Below are 25450 nucleotides of genomic sequence, written 5' to 3' on the forward strand. Positions count from 1 at the left end.
AAACTTATTTTTATTACACATTTACCACTTACTCATCATACCATGCATACACGTGTTCTCTCCCCATGCATCATCAATCAAATCATACTCTCTTCCCTCTCTTTTTTCATTTTGTTTTCATTTCATTTTCTATTCTTCATTTCTGTTCTCTAAGTTCATTTTGAATTCAAGTAACCTCCATTAACCACCCATAATTTATCACGTTTTTCCCTCTTATTTTTGGTTCATCCACGAATTTTCAACTTCCTCTTAGCCCACGATTTAGCAACTGTTTTTCCCTCTCTGTTTCATTTTTTTTCAATCTTATTTATACCATGGCAATCACTCGGTCATCTTCATCCCCTTCTCCAGTTCTCAAAAAGAAATCAAAAATGGGCAAGAAATCTTTGGCCAACAAATCCAAGGGTAAACGCCCAATCATTGATGATTTTGATTCTGATTTTGAAGCTCCCATGCCGAAGCGTGTGAGACCCCATTCTTCGAAGAAATCGAAGCTGAACTTGGAGGAGCCCACGCTTCCAGAAATTTCTGGGAAAAAATTTCAAAAATCTATTACACATGCTGAAGATCGGACTGAGGTTGGTTTTTAGTTTTATTTTCGTTTCCCCCTTTCTTCCATTTATGCTTTACCCAGATTTTGGCGTTTTCATGTTCATTATGCTTTGTGTGATTTTAGGGTTTCATTTGCGCATTTTGTTTTATGTTTTTAAATTTTTTAGTTATTTATTGTTGCTTTTGATCATTTCATTTGATTCTGGTCTGGGTGTTGTTCTTTAATTTTGTTTTGTTTTCTTTATTTTCAGTGTTTTTTTGTGCTTACAGGTTATGTGTTTTGTTTTCGTTTTTGGTGTTTTCAATCATTCTTCGGTAGTTTCTTTTCAGTTTTTTAATAGTTTGTTACTGGTATGTTTTGATGTGTTTTCGATTTTCATTAGGTTTAGTTGTTTGCTGTTATATTTTAGATTTCAAAACGATTTTCAAATCTTTGCTCTATATTTTTCTATAGTTGTATATGTTTTTTAGTTTGTTTGTTGTTTTAATATAGTTTTGTTGTTCTTTTTATACTGCATTTTTCGATTTCTTTTAGGGTTAGTTGTTTACTGTTTTTTTTATGTTTCCAAACGATTTAAGGTCTTTTGTAACACCCTAACTAATTTAGGCGTATTACGTGATTTTTAAACGTACTGTGCAGCTCGTTGCTAATCAACGAGGTTTATGGAAAAACGTGATTAATTAAAATTTTGCTTTTTCATTAAACTTATAAACCATTTTACCAAAAAGTCTCGGGATCCCGATTTATAAAAATATTTACAAACGTTTTTACTATTCAACTTTTACATCAAAATGAGGTCATCTAACGACCGTTACAAAAATCTCAGCCCTGCTGTCCCGAGGATCGTACGCTCCAGGCCTAACCGCCCCGACATGTACAATCTCATAAGCCCGCTCACGGTCCATCAGCAACTGCCTTGCCTTTACCTACACATGAACGTAAACTGTGAGTCGACAGACTCAGTAAGAAAAGCATAAAAATATCATACATAAAACTGACTGCCGTGTCCAACACGATACTGAGTCCCGCTACTGCCATGTCCAACATGGTACTGAGCACTACTGCCATGTCCAACATGGTACTGAGTTTTGAACGTTCAGGGGACGGTACTATTGACAAGTATCCTCCTGATCGGTCGAACCGGTCATACTCCGCCGCCGGTCATACTCCAGCCTGTACCGACGGGATAGGTCAATAGCACTGAACCACCAACCAGTGTCAGCCTGATCGGTCGAACCGGTCATACTCCGGCTGCTGGTCATACTCCAGCCTGTACCGACGTGACAGGGTTGGGTGGTTCGAAGCCTAAATACATATCTAATGTAATCTAACAGGCTTCCTACATGCACGCTAAACATGTAATCTACATATGCATACTGTTATACTAATCTTACCTGGATTCCGATTTCAGGTGTGCCGGTCAACCTGACTGGAACTGAAGCTGAACGGCGGATTACTGGCTCCTAAACCATAAAAATCACAACGCTATAAGTGACACGCTAAATCACTTCCCGGGGACTAAAACTTGAAACTAAAAGTTTCCCTATCGATAAAAAGCATGGCAATACCCCTAAAAACCCAAAAACGAGGAAAACTAGGGTTCTGAAAAATCCCCATCCGGAAGACCGGTTGCCCAACCGGAATTCCGGTTCTGGAAAAATCTGAACCCCCATCCGGAATTCCGGATGCTCAACCGGAATTCCGGTTCCTCGCAGGCAGCAACCAAAAATTCACATATCTTGACCAATTCGACCCCAATTGATCCCAAACTTTCCAGACCTCCTCTATAGGTCCCAAATAACAATTCTAGAGTATCAAACCTACCCAGAAATCCCACATGCAAAATTCACCATTGGAGCTCAAGCTTTGAGTTCCAAACTCAAGCTTGAGCAAAACCACTTAAACAAGCAATCCAATAGCATAAAACAACATAACTAAGCATCATATAACCTCTGCAAACTAACAAGAACAACAGCAACAACACAGAACATAAACATAGCATTTTCTCACAAGATTCACCTATTTTCACATATAATTTAAAAGTTTGAACAACCTAACTAATATGCTTTCAACACAGCTCATTTAACATCAAAAATCATGCTTTGAATCAACCTAAATCAACAACAAAACGCAGCAGAAACATCTCTCAAAAATCACATGCATTTCATCCATTTTCATCATTTTTCTCAAGTAATTTAAAGAGAAAGAGTTAGAATTTACATACCACAACCTAGAGTTCACAAATAGGATGAATTTAGCTTAGAGAAATGAAGAAAAACCCAGCTTTGCACCCCAAAGTTCCCAGCCGAAAGTGAAGAGGAAAAGAGAGAGCTTTCTTTGAAAATTTCTATTTTTTTCTCTAAGTGTTGAAAAATGAAAGACTTAAAATGAAAATGCCATTTAACTAAACTCATTTCAGCTAACATTTAATAAAATAAACACTTATTTTTCCATTTAATAAATCACATAAAACAAAACACTAATGGGGCAAAAAGACCATTTTGCCCCTCCACCATAAAATCACATAATTCATACTAAAGGGGTACTTTTGGGACATTCTAAATTCCCGGCCATTCCCGACATTCCCAATGTCTAAAACCCGTCCCCAAAATACTAACATACTAAGTTGTGATTTCTACTGAGCCAAACGCCGCGTTCCAAAATACCGGACACCGGAAATGCGAAATATAAAAGCTACCGATAACATACTCATGCATATCTGAATTCCATAAATATCCATAATAAATTATTTAAATAGCTATAAATAATTTCATGATTAACATAAATAACTGCTAATTTCCAAATTAACTAAGCGGGCTTTACAACTATTCCCCCCTTAAAAGGATTTCGTCCCCGAAATCTAACCTGAATAACTCTGGATATTGAGCTCGCATATCTGATTCTAGCTCCCAGGTGGCTTCTTCCACCTTACTGTTTCTCCAGAGAACCTTGACCAACGCTATGGTCTTATTCCGAAGGACTTTATCCTTTCTATCCAGGATCTGCACTGTCTGTTCCTCATAAGACATATCTGACTGAAGCTGAAGGCTCTCATAACTGAGTATATGAGAGGGGTCTGAAACGTATTTTCTCAACATTGAGACATGAAATACGTTGTGCACTGCTGATAAAGCTGGAGGCAATGCTAACCGATATGCCACTTGACCTATCTTCTCGAGAATCTCGAAAGGTCCTGTAAACCTAGGGCATAACTTGCCTCTTTTCCCGAAACGTTTAATCCCCTTCATCGGAGATACTCGCAAAAACACATGGTCCCCTACTCGGAACTCAACATCCCTACGTTTCGGATCTGCGTAACTCTTCTGTCTGCTCTGGGAGGCAAGCATTCTAGCTTTAATCTTCTCTATTGCCTCATTGGTCCGCTGAACTGACTCTGGACCTAGGTATTTCCTCTCCCCTGTCTCATCCCAGTGGATAGGGGATCTACATTTCCTACCGTACAACAGTTCGTAGGGTGCCATCCCTATCGTACTCTGGTAGCTGTTGTTGTACGAGAACTCCACTAACGGTAGGTATTTACTCCATGAACCCTCAAAGTCCATAACACAGGCTCTCAGCATATCCTCCAATATCTGAATTGTCCTTTCGGACTGACCATCTGTCTGAGGATGGAATGCTGTGCTGAATTTTAGCTTCGTACCCATTGCCCGTTGCAAACTTTGCCAAAATTTAGAGGTGAATTTCGGATCCCTGTCCGAAACTATAGACTTCGGTACCCCGTGAAGTCTCACTATCTCCCTGACATATAACTCTGCCAACTGATCCACTGTAAACGTTGTTCTAACCGGCAGAAAATGAGCAGATTTCGTAAATCGATCCACCACTACCCAGATGGAGTCATACATACCCGTGGTCCTAGGTAACCCGACCACAAAATCCATCGTAATATCCTCCCATTTCCACTCTGGTAGGGTTAGAGGCTGCAACAACCCTGCTGGTCTCTGATGTTCAGCCTTGATCTGCTGACACGTGAGGCATCTCGAAACGAATTCTACCAAATTCTTCTTCATACCGCTCCACCAGAAGTACGGTTTCAAATCTTGGTACATCTTGGTGGTGCCGGGATGTAGAGAATATGGAGTAGAATGAGCCTCCTCAAAGATCTCGTTCCTCAAGTCCACACTGTTCGGGACACAAACCCTGGCTTTATACAAAAGCATCCCACTGTCTGTCACTGAAAAGTCTTTGGCTTGACCAGCCAATACCTCATCTCGGATCTTCACTAACTCCGGATCTGTTGTCTGAGCAACCTTTATTCTTTCTAACAGATCAGATTGCAGCGTTAAGTTGTGAAGCTGACCTACCACAAACTCAATGCTGGATCTAACCATATCCTCTGCTAGCTGAGGTGAGATCTGAACCATGCTAGCCACTTGCCCGGGACCCTTTCTGCTCAGGGCATCGGCCACTACATTGGCTTTCCCGGGATGGTAAAGGATCTCACAATCATAATCCTTCACTAATTCCAACCAACGCCTTTGTCTCATGTTCAAATCTTTCTGAGTAAAGAAATACTTGAGACTTTTATGGTCGGTATAGATCTCGCACTTCTCTCCATACAAGTAATGCCGCCAAATCTTCAGTGCAAAAACCACTGCGGCCAATTCTAAATCATGAGTCGGGTATCGCTGTTCATAATCCTTTAACTGACGGGAGGCATAAGCGATAACCCGATCGGCTTGCATCAATACGCACCCCAAACCCTGTTTGGATGCGTCACAATAGACCACGAACTTCTCCTCGTCCGAAGGCAAAGCTAGTACCGGAGCAGTAATCAATCTCTGTTTCAGCTCCTGAAAACTAGCTTCGCATTTATCTGTCCAGATAAATCGCTGATTCTTCTTTGTAAGCTCGGTTAGGGGCATTGAAATTTTGGAGAACCCCTCCACGAACCTACGGTAATACCCAGCTAATCCCAAGAAGCTTCTGATCTCAGTCACTGTCTTCGGTCTCGGCCAATCCCTGACGGATTCGATCTTCCCGGGATCCACCTTGATCCCGTCCTTACCCACAATGTGTCCTAGGAAGGACACCTGAGACAACCAGAACTCACATTTCTTGAACTTGGCGTAGAGTCTATGTTCTCGAAGTCGTTGCAGTACCATCTGAAGATGTAACTCATGCTCCTCTTCTGACTGAGAGTACACGAGGATGTCGTCGATAAACACAATCACACAGATATCGAGGAAATCCTTGAATACTCTATTCATCAGGTCCATGAATGCTGCAGGAGCGTTGGTTAGTCCGAATGACATAACCAGGAACTCGTAGTGTCCATACCTAGTGCGGAAAGCCGTCTTTGGAATGTCCTCCTCTCGGATCCTCAACTGATGATAACCCGAACGGAGATCAATCTTAGAAAAGACCGTCTTCCCCTGAAGCTGATCGAACAAGTCATCGATCCTAGGTAATGGATATTTATTCTTCACCGTCAGCTTGTTCAACTCTCTGTAGTCGATGCACATCCTCATAGATCCATCCTTCTTCTTCACGAACAAAACCGGGGCTCCCCAAGGTGACACACTGGGCCGAATGAACCCTATGTCAAGCAACCCTTGGAGCTGAATCTTTAACTCCTTAAGTTCAGCTGGAGCCATCCTATACGGGGCTTTAGAAACCGGATCCACCCCTGGTGCCAAGTCAATCACGAAGTCAATCTCCCGTTGAGGTGGTAACCCTGGAAGTTCTTCGGGAAAAACGTCCAAAAATTCCCGAACCACACTGATGTCCTCTGGCCGAATGGTGTCTGGCCGAGTGGTGTCCACCACCACGGCCAGAAACCCTAAGCACCCACCGTGCAATAATTCTCTCGCTGACATAGCCGAGATCACCGGGATCCGAGATCCCTGAACCGAACCCACAAACACGAACGGTTCTTCACTTTCCGGTTGGAAGACCACCATCTTCCTCTTACAGTCAATGCTCGCCGAATATTTAGATAGGAAATCCATTCCTAAAATAATATCAAATTCGACTAAGCTCATCTCTATCAGATCAGCGCTCAACTCTCTACCATCTATCCTGATCGGCATAGACCTAATCCACCTATTGGAGATAACCAATTCTCCGCCAGGTAACAGGGTTCCAAACCCTGATTCATATCTATCAAAGGGTCTACCCAACTTACTAAAGACTCTGGCCGCCACATAAGAACGTGTAGCCCCAGAATCAAACAGCACTGAATAAAGCGAGTCGTTAATAAGAATCTGACCTGTAACAACTGATGGGCTGGCATCTGCATCAGCCTGCGTGATCGCGAATACCCTGGCTGGAGTGGGTATCGCTGGAGCCCTTGGTGCCTCTGACCGGAGCTGGGGACATTCCCTCTTGAAGTGCCCGGGCATGCCACAATGAAAGCATCCCTGCCCCTTGCACTCACCCCGATGGTGCCTCTTGCAGCTAGGGCACTCGGGGTAGGAGAATCGGGTCTCGTTACCGCTAGGACGACTCCCTCTGTTCTGGTTCCCCCGGAACCTCTTGTTCTGACTCGAGCCGCCGGAAGCAGTGGGTGCCCTCTTCCTCTGATCAATGGCCGAACCACTACTCCCCCTGCTGAAGCCTGATGCAGGAGGGGTAGGAGCTCCGCCACCAACCGGAGTACTGGCTGAATCTGACATACACCCCACTGCGCCCTCAGCTCGCAGTGCCTTCTCCACCATCTGAGCGTAGGTGGTGCTGTCGTCAGTGGTAATCATCAGGTCATGCCTGATCTTGGGATTCAACCCGTCCAGATACTTCTCCTTTCTGCTGAAGTCGGTTGGCACAATTCCCGAGGCTAACCTCGCCAACCGGTCAAACTGAGTAGTATACTCAGTGACGCTCATGTTCTCCCGCTGGGTCAGGTGAACGAACTCTTTCCTCTTGGCGCTTCTAACCGCCTCATTGTAGTACTTCGCGTTGAAGAGTTCTTGGAACCTCTCCCAAGTCATGGTGGTGACGTCATGGATCTGAGACACCATGTCCCACCATACCAGGGCGTCCTCCTGGAACTGAAATGTGGCGCACACCACTCTGTCGTTGCCGGTGACACCCATAAAATTCAGAATTCTGGTGATCACCGTAAGCCACTGCTCGGCTTTCGACACATCTGGACCTCCCAGGAATACCGGAGGTGCTTGTTTCCGGAACCTCTCATACAACGGTTCCAATCTATGGGCCGCCACTACCATCTCGGCACAGGCAGCAGGGGCAGGTGCCACTGGAACTACTGGCACAGGAACTGCAGGAGCACCCTGCTGTCTCAACCTCTGAATCTCGAGGTCTTGCTCTTCGATCCTGGCTTGCATCTCCGCAAACCGTAACTCCCAGTTCGGGGCTCCCTGATCGGCTGGGGGAGCCTGGGCAGCCTGTGGCGGGTTCTCATCACCCCGACCACGAGCCCTGCCTCGGGGACCTCTACCTCGGCCCCTAGCAGGTGGGGGAAACCGAGCTCCCTCTCCCTGATTCGACCCCACGGAGTTGCCTCGACTCCTGGTAGTCCGCCTGGCGTCCATCTAGTTAGAACCGCCTGCGAAACCAAGAGTTGGCATATCAGGTCGTATTCAAGGCGAGCTTACTAATGCCGCTTAATTTGGAAATTAGAAATGAAACATGCGCCTATTCTACTATCAGGCTACTAACATGCTTCCTAACAGGCTTTTCTTTTTTCATAACAGAATAACATAAACTACTAAAGCAAATAAGGCTTACTGAACCGTGAACCGAGCTAACTGCTGATGATGATTGTACATGTCGTGACGATCTTCGGAAGACAACCTGGCGGCTCTGATACCATTTGTAACGTCCCCGCTTCAAGCCTCCATTGGGTCCTTACACCCACGGAATGAATGACTCTTATACACGAGTACGTCACTTTGGCTGCTTCCTGGATTGACGACTGACCCTACAGACCAACACGAGTGTTTCCAGCATGCTTTGTCCTCACTCGCACGCTTCCTGGGAAAACTTCCCAGGAGGTCACCCATCCTTAAATTACCCCAAGCCAAGCACGCTTAACTGTGGAGTTCTTTCGAGATGGGCTACCGAAAAACAAGATGCACCTTGTTGATATAGGTAGTACCAATCAATCCATTTAAGCTCTCTTCAACTATGTAGTCCCATACCTAAACAGTCTCAGAATCATCCCACTTGACCTTCCCCAGGCGGTGTGGGATTGCACAGCTTACCCGGTATTTCCCCTTACGGATCACGGGACTACTGACTGTCACAATCACCGCCCCTTACGGGGTCCGACGTCCTTGTCGACCACACTTCCGGCTGGGTCAAGGCTCTGATACCAAGTTGTAACACCCTAACTAATTTAGGCGTATTACGTGATTTTTAAACGTACTGTGCAGCTCGTTGCTAATCAACGAGGTTTATGGAAAAACGTGATTAATTAAAATTTTGCTTTTTCATTAAACTTATAAACCATTTTACCAAAAAGTCTCGGGATCCCGATTTATAAAAATATTTACAAACGTTTTTACTATTCAACTTTTACATCAAAATGAGGTCATCTAACGACCGTTACAAAAATCTCAGCCCTGCTGTCCCGAGGATCGTACGCTCCAGGCCTAACCGCCCCGACATGTACAATCTCATAAGCCCGCTCACGGTCCATCAGCAACTGCCTTGCCTTTACCTACACATGAACGTAAGCGCGGGTCGACAGACTCAGTAAGAAAAGCATAAAAATATCATACATAAAAGGCGACCGCCGTGTCCAACACGATGCGAGTCCGTTCTTGCCATGTCCAACATGGTGCGAGCACTCTTGCCATGTCCAACATGGTGCGAGTTTTGAACGTTCGGGGGACGGTACTATTGACAAGTATCCTCTGATCGGTCGAGCCGGTCATACTCCGGCTGCTGGTCATACTCCGGCTGTCTGCCGACGGATAGGTCAATAGCCGAACCACCAACCGGTGTCGACTGATCGGTCGAGCCGGTCATACTCCGCCGCCGGGTCATACTCCGGCTGTACCGACGTGACGGGGTTGGGTGGTTCGAAGCCTAAATACATATCTAATGTAATCTAACGGGCTTCCTACATGCACGCTAAACATGTAATCTACATATGCATACCGTTATACTAATCTTACACGGATTCGATTTCGGGTGTCTTAGGTCAACTTGACTTTGGGCCCGAAGGCGAACGGCGGATTACTGGCTCCTAAACCATAAAAATCACAACGCTATAAGTGACACGCTAAATCACTTCCCGGGGACTAAAACTTGAAACTAAAAGTTTCCCTATCGATAAAAAGCATGGCAATACCCCTAAAAACCCAAAAACGAGGAAAACTAGGGTTCGAAAAATCCCCATCCGAAGACCGGTTGCCCAACCGAATTCGGTTCTGAAAAATCTGAACCCCCATCCGAATTCGGATGCTCAACCGGAATTCCGGTTCCTCGCAGGCAGCAACCAAAAATTCACATATCTTGACCAATTCGACCCCAATTGATCCCAAACTTTCCAGACCTCCTCTATAGGTCCCAAATAACAATTCTAGAGTATCAAACCTACCCAGAAATCCCACATGCAAAATTCACCATTGGAGCTCAAGCTTTGAGTTCCAAACTCAAGCTTGAGCAAAACCACTTAAACAAGCAATCCAATAGCATAAAACAACATAACTAAGCATCATATAACCTCTGCAAACTAACAAGAACAACAGCAACAACACAGAACATAAACATAGCATTTTCTCACAAGATTCACCTATTTTCACATATAATTTAAAAGTTTGAACAACCTAACTAATATGCTTTCAACACAGCTCATTTAACATCAAAAATCATGCTTTGAATCAACCTAAATCAACAACAAAACGCAGCAGAAACATCTCTCAAAAATCACATGCATTTCATCCATTTTCATCATTTTTCTCAAGTAATTTAAAGAGAAAGAGTTAGAATTTACATACCACAACCTAGAGTTCACAAATAGGATGAATTTAGCTTAGAGAAATGAAGAAAAACCCAGCTTTGCACCCCAAAGTTCCCAGCCGAAAGTGAAGAGGAAAAGAGAGAGCTTTCTTTGAAAATTTCTATTTTTTTCTCTAAGTGTTGAAAAATGAAAGACTTAAAATGAAAATGCCATTTAACTAAACTCATTTCAGCTAACATTTAATAAAATAAACACTTATTTTTCCATTTAATAAATCACATAAAACAAAACACTAATGGGGCAAAAAGACCATTTTGCCCCTCCACCATAAAATCACATAATTCATACTAAAGGGGTACTTTTGGGACATTCTAAATTCCCGGCCATTCCCGACATTCCCAATGTCTAAAACCCGTCCCCAAAATACTAACATACTAAGTTGTGATTTCTACTGAGCCAAACGCCGCGTTCCAAAATACCGGACACCGGAAATGCGAAATATAAAAGCTACCGATAACATACTCATGCATATCTGAATTCCATAAATATCCATAATAAATTATTTAAATAGCTATAAATAATTTCATGATTAACATAAATAACTGCTAATTTCCAAATTAACTAAGCGGGCTTTATATCTTTGCTGTTATTTTCTGTGTAGTTGTTTGCCATTGATAGTTTGTTTTTAGTTTGTTTGTAGTTGTATTACAGTTTTCATACTGTTTTATTCAGGATTTATAATTTATCTTGGCCCTTTTTTGTTATGTTGCAGGTTTGGGACTGTAAATTTAGTCCTTCTGATTTTTACAGATCTAAGTGTGTATGCACCAGTATTTATTCTGTGATAAATAATATTAAAAACACTTTATCTGTTAATTTGCTTTCTTTGTTTCGTCAAACTCAGTTTGGGCATTTTCTGGATATGCCTGAGTTTGTTTTTCATCCACAAGTCGTTCATAGTTTATTACTAAGGGAAGTTTTACAGCCTAATCCTAAGGAGTTTTGGGCTAAGGTTGCTGGCCGTTGCATACGGTTTAGTGCCGAAGAATTTTACCTGATTTCTGGTTTAGATTGTTTCGGTGATTGCAACAAGTTGTTGTTTTCACAGGAAACAAATCAATTGGTAGAAACATGTTTCCGTGGTGTAAAAACTATTGACAACAAAGCCATCGAGGATGCTTTTTTGGGTAGTCGGTGGGGTTTGGATGAGTCTATTGGTTTGAAAATGGCTGTTTTGTATTTCATTCAGTGTTTTCTTCTTAGCAATACTCCTGACAAAGAAGTGTCTAGGTTTGTTCTAGATGTAGTTGATAGCGGTCGGTGGGATGAGTATTGTTGGGGTAGGGAATCATTTGAATTGACAATTGACTCATTCAAAGGTAGGATTGAGCATGGGATCATTATGAAAAATAGAAAGGCAGAGAAGGGAGGCCAATATGATGGCTGGTATAGGGCATTGGGATGTCCTTGGGTTTTCACTGTTTGGTTTTATGAATGTTGTCCTGCAATGGTGAACTCTTTCTGTAAGAGAGTTTCATCTTCTATTCTCAGGATTCTGAACTGGAGCAACACCATCGTCACCAAAAATCCAACCCTTCGAGACTTGAAGGGCAAGATTTTTGATTTACCTTTGGAGAAGGTACTTTACGGTTCTTTCTTGTTTTTTTCTGTTTCTTTTCGTTTTATATATGTTGTTGTTTTTTGGTTTTTCCAATTGTTTTAATTTTTTCATATTATGTTTGATTATGCTTTGTTCGGATTGAAGATAAAAAACATGCGTCCTGCGATGAAGAGAGGCAGCAGCTTCAACTTGACGGTCTATTTCTCGATGAATCTATTGATGAACGTGGTGTAGCGAAGCAATCCTTCGAGGGTGGCTCATCTTCAAAGAAGTCTGATTCAGCAGATATTGATTGGATGAAATCTAAGCTGGAGATGCTCAGTTCGAATCAATCATCATTGGCGAGGACTTCATTTCGTTGAGGTGTTTTGTTGATTTTAATTTCAAATCCGTAATGACTGTAATTAAGGATATCCAAGAGAAGGTTAATGCCATTCATCGTCGTCCTTCTGACGAGGTATTTATTCTTATTTTATTGTTTAGGTTTTTTTATATTTTTTTTTGTATAGTTTCTTTACTGTTTTATTTAAGTTTCATTTATGTTGGTTGATACAGGGAAAGTCATCGGATGAATTAGTAACTCAAGATTCTGATGATGATCCTGATGATGATGATGATGATGATGATGCCGAGGATGATGAGAAGCAATTGCCTGATCCAGAAAATATTGATTCCGACTCTGACGATGGTGGTGAGTTGGTTAAAGTTGGTGGGGATGCTGATGATGCTGACAAGGCATTCTTCTTGTTCCTTCTGCTGATGTGAATCCTTCTGAGGATGTTGGAGGGAGTGATAAAAATGTTAAGGATGTTGAGAAGCCGAAGGGCGATGAGTCTCGATTGAAGGGGGACGATTTCTTTGATGGGTTGAGCCAGCTTGTAATAGATGATGATCAAGTTGTGTTGGCTGGCTTGGAGGCTGTTGCTAAAATCAATGTAAGTTTACTTTTAATTGTTTTCAAAAAAACTAGGTTTCTTTTTGGTTGCTCATTAGTTTCTAGTATGTTTTGCAACTGTTTTAATGCATTCTTTATTTTTTAGGTCCCCGCACCCAATCCAGATGTTGTTGGTGAAAAGTCAGATGCCCTTCATACTGATGAAGAAACTGAGGATACTGTCTCTGATACACCTCTGTTGGATAAGAGGAAGCGTGCTCCGGCCTTGAAATCTCCATTTGTTGATTTCGGGTCTGCTGATGTCGGGAGCACTCCAATGGAGCTTATGTCCTCAGGTTCTCAATCAGTTGGGGATGATAGGGATTTCAAAATGGTGACTTATGTGAAGGGCCTTTATGCTCTTAATGATGCTTTTGCTGATCCCGTATCTACCGAGATTGAGGCAAAATTTGACTCTTGGATTGGTGAAGGATTGCTTAAACATCCCAGGTGACTTTTTTTATTAAATCTGTTTTTGTATTATTTTTTTTTTCCAGTTTTATTCCTGTTTTAATGCTATTTTTTTGCTATTTTTTTGTTGTTGTAGGCATTATAATTGTTATGAAGACGGCGCAAAGAAATTTACCCCGGGTTTTAGGCTAGGTGTTGATTATGTTGAGGATAAAACTTGGTTTTACCATTTGGCCACATGCGACATGTTTATGAACGACTCGGTAAAGTTTCCAATTTATATTGTACTTATGGTAGTTTGTTTTTAGTTTCTTTATAAATGTTTTTTAGTTTTGATACTACATTTCTGTTTTTTTACAGTTGTTAAACCTTTTCATTTGTGTTTCTGTGTTGTTTTTTTTTCTCAGCATATGAACACCATATTCTATTACCTTTGGAAAAAAGGTAAGTATTCTTCCGCTGTGACGTTGAATTTCGCAACTACTGATTGTCTTTTTGATGATTCCATCCAAGCATTGTACCACAAATTTAACAAGGCCAAGTCAATGAAGACTAAGATGTCACACATTCACGCTGCCCACCCAATTGCGCATTACATCCGAGGTATGCGCATTCCCTGTTCCAAGCCTTGGTATGAAGCCGATCACGTGCTTTTCATCATCAATTTAAGAAGGGAAAGTCATTGGGTTTTTGGGCGTCTTGACGTGCACGAAAGGACGTTATTTCTGTACAATTCTTTGAGAACCGCGAAGATGAATGCCGCAGCTAGGAATGCGATGAAGGCTTATTCCGTGTTGCTGCCCTTGTTTTTCGATTTACTTGGGTTCTGGAAGAATAGAGCACAAGTTCCTGCCTCAGTTTCTGACCCTACAGCTCCATTCAGAATCGTGGAGCTTAGTGGTCTTGCGTCTCAGCAGAAGAAGTGAGTGTTTCTTTTAAGTTTCTTTTATGTTGTTTTTTAGTTTCTAATCTGTTTATTTTTTCTCTATGTTTTTTAACAGTGATTGTGGAGCATATGTTGCTGCCTTTGCTGAATTCTTTATACACGGAAAGGATGTCCCTGCAGACTTTGACATCGAAGTTTATCGAACCCGACTTGCTTGACTTTTCTACTCGTACGGACAAAGGAAAATTGACGAAAGTATTGACAGCGAGGATGAGAAGCAAACCAAGTCTTCTAAGGCATCTAAATTGAAGAAATAGGATCTTTTAATTTGGTGGCTCTATTATGTTATTTGTTGAATCTATTTACTTGACAAGTTTTAGTGTTGTTGTGTGTTTAAAACTATGTAGCTGGTTTAAAACTTTTAGGATATTTGACATTCACTCCTTATAATATCTTTATTGTATAGGTTTGTATTTCCCAAAGTTGTGTGTTTTTTTAATTGTTCAAGTTCTTATATACGGTCGCACAACTATGGAGAAACTATTAACCAACTAAATACAAACTATGTTTTCATTTTTCCTAAATAGTGCTATGAATGTATATTTATTCTTCGTATTCCATTAACTCTTTTCCCTTATTCAAGTTATGTTTTATCAATTATTGACTGACTGCCTTTAAAACTGTAAAGAATAAGTCATTCCGGTACTTAATATTTTACAAAGGGTCGCAACTGTAACAAAACGATTTTGAAACTATTAAAAAACTGTTTCAAATTTCATAAAAATGAAATCCCATGTATTTAGAGCATCACAGATCAACCTGTTTGAATTTGCACACAAAATTAAACAATTCAAATATTTCATATGTATCTATTTTATTGCTTGATTGTTGCATGTCTTTCGATTGTGTCCGTGTTGTCCACATTTGCCGCACCTGTTATGTTTTTTTGTATCCCATTCAGATAAAAACCTTCGTTTCCTTGGTCTTCCAGATCTTATTTTTTGGTTTGGTGGCAGAACAATGATATCTTTTATGTTTTGTGGCACATCCCAAGTTGTGTGATTGTGTACCGGATATGTTGAGCCGCTGTATGTTTCAATCCATGTTCGCGTGGTGTAATAACCCGAACAGTAGTCGTAAACATTCAAGTTCATCTCTTTTATAACAGCAAGCGCATGAGCACACGGTAACTCATCAAGTTGGAATCTGTTGCAACTGCATGTTTTCTCCTTGAGGTTGATGACCCATGATCTGGTTAGTTCAATGACTTCGAACATGGTCTCGTTTATTGGTTTTACCTGCGGATTAAGTGTAAAACTGTTAATATGTATAACAACGAAAAACAAACTATAAAGAAACTAAAATGCAACTAAAATATTTAACATGTCATTACATTTTCTGTCAATGATTCCACAAAGTTGTCGACTAATTTCTTTTCTGCTGTAGGTGTTAAAAATGTTGTTGTTTTCTCGTGCTTTTTTCCTGTTTGTGTATGTCCATTGTTGAATCAATGCTCTCAATGACTCCATCAGTGTTGTGATTGGTAGCTCTCTAGCTGCCAAGTTTGCTGCATTTAGAGATTCAGCAATGTTTGAAGTCATAGTTGAATACCTGTTGTTTTTGCAGTGGTATCTTGACCATTTGTGGTATCCAACTTGTTGTAAATATGGTCTTACACGGATGTCCAAGCTGTCCAACTCGCTCATATGGTATTCAAATTTCCTCTCTGTGTATGCTGCGGCTGCGGCGAAGAATGGTTTATCCGGCTTGCTTGCATTCTTCTTGAAGGTTGCTTTTAGGTTGCTTAACGAGGTGGTATACACAATAGCAATGTGTGATTTACGGAAATACTTGACAAGCTGCCTTACTTATGCTCTCATGTCTATCTGAGATCAAGCACTGTTCCTCTCTAATCCCATATGTTTCTCTCACTTTTGTGAAAAACCATTGCCATGAGTTGTTGTTTTCTGAATCCACAACAGAAAAAGCTAGTGGAAAAATGTGCCCATTTGCATCCTGTGTACAAGCGAGAGAGCGAGTGTACCTCCATATGTTGATTTAAGGAAAGTTCCGTCAACAACTATTATAGGTTTGCATTTCTTCCATCCTTTTATTGATGCATCCGGTGCGACAAACAAGTACTTGAAGCCGTTGTCATCCTCTCGTTTCCATGTGCACTATTGTTCGGGATTAGTTTTTTGCAACATGTGCAAAAAAACGGGCAGCAACCTTTGTATGATTCGTTGGCTTTTCCTCGTAATTCTTCTTGCGCGTGCTCTTTGCTTCTCCATGCTTTCATGTAGTTCATTCTGACCCCATACTTGTGTTTCATTTCTCCTCTGATGTCTTGTGGCGTTTGAGTTGTTTTTATGTTGGTGAACCGTGGCTTGATGTAGTTTCCAATCAATTTCGTTGTAGCTTGTCTCTTGTCGGCAAATCTGATGTTTAGATCACAAGTGTGTATCACCTTTCTGTCGTACTTTCGAATGATGAATGACTTTGTTGGCCCGTTTACGGATCTTTGTTAGTGCCCACTTGCATTTTGGATCCAAACAACAAATCTTGTATGTTCTTGCACATGATTTTTTAACTCTGAATTGGAAGTTGTTCCTAATTGCATAGAAACCAAGCACACTCTGCAGTGTTTCTTTGTCTTTGTATATTTGTGCTTCTTCTATTTACGGATGATGCGGATACGTGATTAGTAGTTCGTCATAATCTGTGATTTACGGTTCCTTTTTTCTATTGTTTTCCAGTTGCTCAACCATTTCCTCTGCCACAAGTTTTGCATAGTCCATGAAGTCAAAACTTTCTTCCCCAAATTCCAGTACTCTTGCTTCAATTATATGTTGTTGATTTGTTGAGTCTTCTGTTGTTGCTGCATTGTATTCGATTGGTTGGAAGGCGCTTCTATGTGTAATTAATGAATTGTCATTTCCAAAGAATGTTGCATCGATGGTTGTTGTTGGGTTGTTGATGACATTCACACACATTGGGTATGTTGTGAAGTCGGGGTCTTTCAGTTTGAGTTGTATGTAGAAATGCAGGCTTTGATCATCCTTTATCCTCAATGGTTGGTATCCTTCCTTCACTTGATATTTCAGTTGCAAAACAGTGTTTTCTTGGTTGCATTCCAGGGCATCTTTGAGTTTCTGTTGCAAATCTTCATAGTTACAATTGCCTTCAATCTACTGTCCAATGGCTACATAATTTTCATAATTCATTCGATCATCGAATTTTCCATTGTAGAAGACTAGGAATGGAATGTCTTTCCTTTCCTGTGTTTTTGCAATGGTTATTAGTCCGAGGCAACGAATTTTAAAACTGGTTTTATTATGTTATGAAATAGAGTACAAACTTACTTCTATCTCTGTTCCTTTGTTCAAGCATTGTATTTCCTGTCCTGATTCCTGATTTTGCCATTTTTTTGGTTGTTAATAAACTACAAAGAAACGAGAATAAAACTATTAAGAAACTTCATTTAAATTTTGGGAAGCTAACCATTTCTCAAACTGTTCTGTCCTCTATCTTTTCCACAATAAATTCCTGCAAAAAACGTAATGAAACTATTATTAAATGATTATGCAACTGTAAACCAACTGAAAAACCACAATTATATCCCCAAAATTACATAGTTCTTACGCATTGTCATTTTTCATCATGTTTATTCGAATCAGATCGATTTACAACTATTATAAAACTAATTTGCTACCATTAACATACATCTTACCTTGTATATATGCTAGCTCTTGGTACTTGTCATATAACACTTCTTCATGATTTCTAAACCATTTTCAAACGATAATGCAACTGTAAGCCAACGCAAAAAAAAATAAAAAAAAGTTATTAGTATCCCTTGCTTCCTTAATCAGAATCAGTTCTTGTTTATGGGTTTTACCATATGAATTGCCTGTTGCACACCATTGAATCAACCAGAATGCAACTAAAAATGCTGTGTATCATTGTTGAAAAAAAAATTCAGTTCATACCTTTTTTTTTGGATTTGAGGGGGAGCTCCAGATCTGTTCAATACAGATTTACATTGCTTCAATCTGAATTTTCGACGATCGTTTTAGTGATATTGCACTATAAAAACCGAAATCAAATGTTGAATTTCAGTTTCTCCACGGTTGTCCTGCTCTTTTTTTTAAAAAATTTATGTTTAGATCGTTGGATTTGATCGTTTCCTATTGAAATTCGACGGGATTTACAGCTGTTTTACGTTCGATCTGGTTTCATTATGGTTGCGTGGCCGACTGCATCGATGGAGCTTCATTCATCCTCTCCGTTTGTGACGTGCGGCTGAAGGTAAGGGCAAGTGGTATTTTTGTAATATTTTCCTTTTGGGCTGTACAAATGTTCATTGGGCCGGCCCACAGTATTGTTGTAATATTTTTCCCTTTTTAGAATATTCCTGTTTTTTTCCCTTATTTAAATTGAATATTAATATTATATAACTACAAATTAAATTAATAATGTAAATAATTTTTTTTGAGATAACAATGTAAATAAATGTATATATATATATATTATTCTAAGTAAATATAGTATACAAATATTTTAAATTAGTCTAACTGTTTATAAGTTATCGAATTAAACATAAAAAAATAAAGAAAAAAAAATCTTATACAATTATTCTACTCATCAATCACCACAAGTAATTTTATTAACCACTCTCGTTGTAACGGTAATAACTTTATTTTTACATGGAATGTAGCCTTTCCCCCAAATTGTAAAAAGAAATAAATACTTTTATTAGTACATATGTTAGATTATTTGTTAATATAATATTTAAGGTAATTAATAATTAAAACTCACAACTTTATATCCGTTATACCCACCCGGGCATTCAAAGCAATCTTCTAAACCGACTTCGCACTCTATTTTATCTACCACTCTCTCTCTAGCCGGGGAAGGTCAACTAATCTCGATCCAATGTTCTGCTCTCCTAGCTCCATTTCTGAAAATGACGCGGAAGCATCTGACCTAGCCTTCGAGGGCAAGAAAGAAAATGAGCTTTCACTTTCAGAAGTAGCTATCTCTTCAACCCGACAAACTATGAATCTTTCTTTCCATCGATTGGATCCAATGCATTGCCATCTCCAGACCCAAATTCTTCCATTTCCCAGCTATTAGGATTTGCATGTCCGACGATGTTATTGATGTATTACATAAAATGTACATTCTTAATTTTTAAGTTGGTGTGGGCAAGTGCATTTGATTCACCTAACTTCTTAAATATTTTATTTTGAAAACTATATTAATATTTCAATTAATTAACACATATAACTTAACTAATTAAAATATTTCTTAAGAGTAATTAAATTATTACCCCCTCATCATCACATCAATTTATTTGAGAATTTTACGAACTTCTATAATTTCTAAATTATATGTAAAAATTTCCTAAATTAATAAACAAATTATAATTTAATTACTCTTAGCTAATTTAAGTTAATTAAGAATAAAACAATAAAAAAATTATAATTTTCTAAATTATATGTCAAAATATCCTAAGTTAAGACTTTTTTTAAATTTTTACAGAAATATCTAGGTCATTTAAATATTTAAAATACTATTTATAAATTTCTGATAAGTAAAATGATATAATATAACCATAAATATAATTTTTCTAACTTATAATTTATAAATAATAAAATATTTTAGATAATAACTAATTTATGAATTTAAAAATATTATAGTTAAGATATCTATAAAAAATATTTAGATTAATTTTATATTTATAATTATTTAATTTGTCATATAAGATAATTTTAATAAAATATTTCAAATTAAAAAGATAATGATATCTTTTAATTAAAAATATATCCAATATTAGAATATCTAACCTTATAATTAAATAATATATAAATTTTAACAAATTAAAATTTTTTAAAAATCTAACCCTAATTTAAAAAATAAAATAATTAATTTTTCAATTTAAACCTCAAAATATCATAAATTAATAATAATCTATTAAAAATTAGATGTTATTAATTTGTAAATTTGATAATTAAGTTTAAATGGTAAAAAAAAATATCTTATTTTTTGATACTTAGGGTTTTGAAATTGAAAAATTCAAAATTAGGTGAAAAATCCCCGAAAAATTGAATTTTGGGTTGAAAGCACTTAGCTGCCGTGAAAATAGGCTGCAAGCAGGGTGCTTACGCGCGCGGAAGTGGGTTTGCAGGGTGGGATGTGCGGGAAATCTGGGCGTGTGCAGCCTCCGTGTACACGAGATGAAGCGTGTCTGAATGGGTGAAACCATGTCTTCAGACACGATTTGTCCCCTATACGCACACGTAAATGGTGTCTTGTCCGAGATGCTGGTGCGCGCAAGCACCCATTCTTAACACCATTGAACCCAATTTTCAAAACACCATAACTTTCTCAATTTTTATCGGAGTCGAGTTCCGTAAAAGCTAAAATTGCTTAATTTTTCACAGGGAATCTAAATAAATTATTTTAGAACGAAAAATAAATTATCTTCATGAAAAAATTCATAATTCTCATAACATCATCAAATCACACATAAACCAACATGAACAGATCTGAATCAACAAATTCATCGTTTTAATCTATATTTCATGAAAGTAAATCATTACCATGGCTATGGGGCCAGTTGTTTGGATTTATTTTACCAGGATATAAATTTACTAACAAGTATGTTGAATTAACATCCTTAATATGAATATCTCTAAAATAATAGAATTAAACACATAAAAGTTTAGAAAACCTTACATTGATTGCAGCAGAATAATATGACTCCTTCCACTTAGATCTCTAAACCATGTTCCTTTATGTCGCAGAGTATTATCAAGATTTGAGCCTAGATCTCTTTCTCTCTTTTGGGTTGGTTACCACCGTCTTTCACACTATGATTGAGTACTTGACTTGCTATGTGTGGGCATGGTACTCTATCAATATGGGTCGATTATGAAGAACAATGAAGGAGGCTTGAAATCACTATAGAAGGTGTCTCTCATCTACTGGTTGTTAGAGAATAAAAATTAGGTTTAGTAGGTTGAAGTGAATAGTTGAATTAGATGAGATGAGAGCATCATGTTCCTTTTATAGTATTTCAACTAGGGCTTAGGTCTGAATTATATGGATTAAAAAACAATAAAATAATGGGCAAAAATTACACATAGTGGCTGGCCACTAAAGGGCCTTTTACTAGTTACAATTTTGCCACTTTGTTTCAACCACTTATTTTGCATTCAATGGTAATATTTTCCAATTTCAATCCTATAAATGTCAACACTATTTATTTAATATTTATAATTAATTATCAATAAAATTGCCATGTATATTATTTATTACGTAGACCATACAAAGTCCCTTAATTAATAAATTAACTCCAAAACCTCTTTTCTTCACAATTAAGCCCTTGCTTAGTGAAAATTCATAAATAAGACATAGTCTAATTTTATAATTATAATTGATTAATTAAAACCAATAAACAGAGTCTGTAATAAGTATTATCTCAACTAGTGGGGGACCATGGGCCTATATAACCGAGCTTCGAATAAGTAGATCTAGAATTTACTAAGTAAATTCTCTAATTTATTAATTCCTCCTTGCCCCACTATAGATTCGGAATTGCACTCTCAATTATATAGAAGGCTCTATATGTATCAAGATATAGATACATTACAATAATCCATTGTTACAATCCTAACAGTCAAAGATTCTCTATGGATGATTTACATCGAATAGGGACAAATTTTGTAACGCCCCGATTTCCCGAGACGTCACACTCGCTAGTCCATTTAAAACCATTTATAATAAAAACAATAAACTAATTTATTGAAAATAACTAAGCATGAGATCTCATTATTTTAAAACAAAAATACTTGATTCATTTATAAATTTTTAAACATTAATTTACAAAAGTAATCGAGCCATAATATTTAAAAGAAATATTCTTAAACCAAAACATTGTGACAATCCCCTAACATGTAATCGATGCCTCGAGCTCGCCATCCTCACTGTTTAGTTTTGCCTTTACCTGCACACAGAGTACCCGTGAGCTAACCCCCAGTAAGAAGAGCTATCTAGGACATAGCCCCCCAACTAGATAACATAATCATAAATATAATAATATCACAACATCAAATCAATTCATAACATGCTGGCATACGTATATCAACATATCATCACTTATTATTCTCACATACAATATAACATCATATCACAGTGTAATCTTAATGCATGCTATACTCACACACATAACACACAGTATCCTATCGTACATTGTCCTCACATATGATAATCTACTCCCACTCATGTTGATCAGACATGAAGTGTAACTTGCCTTGCCTTGTGCTGTTCTCAAACTCGACATCTAATAGGGCAATCCTTTATCACAAGTTGTACTCACCCATGATAGGATAACCTGCAAGTAAACCCATACAAGCAGCCAAAAAAAATATCATGCAGTGCTATGCCCACACCAGCAGCAGAAAACCTATCCTATAAGTGCTATTCTTACACAAACGATCAAAAACCTTATCATTATCACACACTAATAACATTAGCATAAAACAACAATCCACCATAGAATAAAACATGTAAATACAATCCCATAATACAATTGTATGTTTTAACATACACCCTGTGCACAGATGTCCACTCTTCTTACCTCAGTTGCTAAGTATATCATTTTCTCTCCCTCGAACCTCTTGCCGAGTTTCTTTGTTGAGAATAAGATCCTAAATCCAATAACACAATAACACTTAAAACATATTCAAGCATAACTTAATATTAACAATGAAATCTTACGTCAAACTACACAACACGTAGGTTAATTTCACTTGCATGACACACTAAACACAATCATTTATCACTATGATTCACACCAACACATATAATTTACTTAAATGAATATTTTTAACGTAAAACATGAACTCATACAAACACTTTTTACGTGAAATCTCACTAAAATACCATTTATTAACAAAATATACAAATATGTAATTATTTACCAAAATCAGAAGCTAGCATATATCTTAATCATTTATACAGATTATAAAACATATTTAATCTATCTAGAAACACGTACAGTTTATTATCCATATTTATGTACTAATTTAAACTTCAAACTGTATATAAAATACTAATTATTTAAATAAATAAAATAACAAAACATCTCAACCTAATCTTAAATTTATTTCATAGACTAGAACTATATTGTAACATCATATTGACAGTTCCCAAATAGTGAACACAATTTTTAATATTTACTCTATTTAAAACTTAATTAAATAATTAATTAGTCACAAATAATTATAATAAATACCTACATCAACCAATAAATTATAAAAACCTTTTTATTTTGTACCACAGATAGTAAATAGCACTACAAAAATACATTTTACTGTTTTAGCATCACCTAACTATTTTTCATAATTATTTTAAGTATTAACTAAATAAATTCATGAAAAATATAAAAATAACCGAAAACCAAATCTAACCATTCTAACACAGTTTATAGTCTTTACTAAGACCCAGATAATTTACTTTGAATTTTCTGAACAATCTAAGCATTTTTCATAATTAAATTAAGAAATAATACAAATAATTCATGAAAAATATAAAATCGATCAAAAATCTAATCTATTAATTTTCTAACAGTTTATAATCCATATTAAGCCATACAAAATTATTCTAGAATTTTCTGAGAAGCCTAGCTATTTTTCATAATTAATTTATAAAATAAATCAATTAATTCATAATAAATTAAATAATTGCAAGAAAATTCTAAAACTTCATAGCAGACCTAGAAATACCTAAGTAAGATCAAAAATCTAAGAAAATCCAGAAAATAAACCACAGAAGGTGTTGATCGGATCTTCGCCGGAGTTACGCCGGCGAACCCTTCTTCTCCGGTGACAGCGAGCCTCCAACTTCTTATACAGTTGCTTTTCACGCATTATTTTGATGGGCAAAGCTTCCTACAGTGCTTAGAACCTCCAGCCGACCATAAATCACGAAATAATACGGTCCAACACCGTTGTCTTCTTCGTTGCCGGTGTACCTTTAAAAATGGAGTCCAACAATAGCGATTTTCGTTCAGGGCTTTAAAGCTTTGATTCTCCACGTCAAAAGAGATCCTTGGGGTCCTATGAGCTTAAACACAATGTTCTTTAAACCCAGAAACAGTTCAAATACGTTTAAATTCGATATTGCTCAAGAACATGCTTGAATGTGCATGAAAATGGTGGATTTCGAAACCTCTGCTCTTAGCCTGTTTGGTCATGACTATTAGCTTCCTTAGATCGTAGAAAAGCTACTCAAAACAATCAAACAAACCCAGAAACTCTCTAAGTGTTTCAAGATCAAAATTTCTCTTTCTCTCTCTAAGTTTCATGTAAAACTATATCGGTCTCTCTCGCTCTCTTTCCAGGACTTCTTAACCTACAAATTTTGGTCTTTAGGCTTCTAAATAATAGTATAAAAGATCGTAACAAACTCATTTTGTGGAACGATTCTTAGTTCCACAATTATCGAGATTTTGTTACGGATATAACTAATACCTATAATAATAATAAAATATGTAACAATTACACCTTTCTATAACAATATTATTAATATTATCATATTATATCTCTAATAAAATAACAAAAAAATATAACAAATATATTACACCATAATATAAAATAAATTCACATAATTATTATTGTTATACCCACAATAATAATATGTACAAAATAAATAATTAAATTATCACAAGTAATTAATTATTTACTCAACATTCCATACATTGTAAAAAAAATATTCGAACTCAAGAAATCAATTTCTTTTTGTCACTAAAATCTCATATGTTTAATAAATTTTCTTAATATGCAAATTAACAAAGTACCTACAAAAGGAAAAAAAATTACAAAATTACCCTTTCGAGAAAGAGGATATTACAAATTTACCGTTCTACCCTTCAATGTATTTTATCTTTAAAACACTTAGCTACCTATAAATGATATTTTAGTAAACTAATATAATTACTAAAATGAGGCCTCAATTATTTATCTCTAGTAAGCCAAGCTTAAAGGAACTCATCATATCACTTCTAAATACTTATAGAAGCTATAGATTCCATATCTATGATTAGCGCTCCCACTCAATTAAACTATCATTTTCCAAAGATGTAAGTG

The 25450-nt window shown here is 37.6% G+C and overlaps 1 protein-coding gene and 1 long non-coding RNA gene across 2 annotated transcripts; one reads left to right on the top strand and one right to left on the bottom strand.

Moving 5' to 3' along the window:
• The first annotated feature begins 11367 nt into the window (after positions 1–11367).
• Positions 11368–14917, top strand: LOC133036136 (uncharacterized). Its single transcript, XM_061112630.1, has 8 exons — positions 11368–11537; positions 11997–12094; positions 12211–12387; positions 12802–13001; positions 13107–13450; positions 13548–13674; positions 13819–14333; positions 14413–14917. The coding sequence occupies exons 1-8, from the start codon at positions 11368–11370 to the stop codon at positions 14513–14515; spliced, it is 1734 nt and encodes a 577-aa protein (XP_060968613.1). The 3' UTR covers positions 14516–14917.
• Positions 14918–15061: 144 nt separating this feature from the next.
• LOC133035781 (uncharacterized) lies at positions 15062–15767 on the bottom strand. The gene is made up of 2 exons (XR_009686876.1): positions 15691–15767; positions 15062–15595 (listed from the first exon to the last, which is right to left on the bottom strand). It is a non-coding gene; the product is annotated as an uncharacterized LOC133035781 (long non-coding RNA).
• Between the last annotated feature and the right edge of the window lie 9683 nt (positions 15768–25450).

Source organism: Cannabis sativa, chromosome 3 (assembly GCF_029168945.1).
Source record: "Cannabis sativa cultivar Pink pepper isolate KNU-18-1 chromosome 3, ASM2916894v1, whole genome shotgun sequence".
Lineage (NCBI taxonomy): Eukaryota > Viridiplantae > Streptophyta > Magnoliopsida > Rosales > Cannabaceae > Cannabis > Cannabis sativa.

Excerpts from the sequence above, each read along its gene's own strand:
- LOC133036136 (XM_061112630.1), top strand. The coding sequence starts at position 11,368 with ATGCCTGAGTTTGTTTTTCATCCACAAGTCGTTCATAGTTTATTACTA. Across the intron at positions 12,095-12,210 it reads TTTGGAGAAGGTACTTTACG|ATAAAAAACATGCGTCCTGC; the intron begins GTTCTTTCTTGT and ends TTCGGATTGAAG. Across the intron at positions 13,451-13,547 it reads GGATTGCTTAAACATCCCAG|GCATTATAATTGTTATGAAG; the intron begins GTGACTTTTTTT and ends TTGTTGTTGTAG.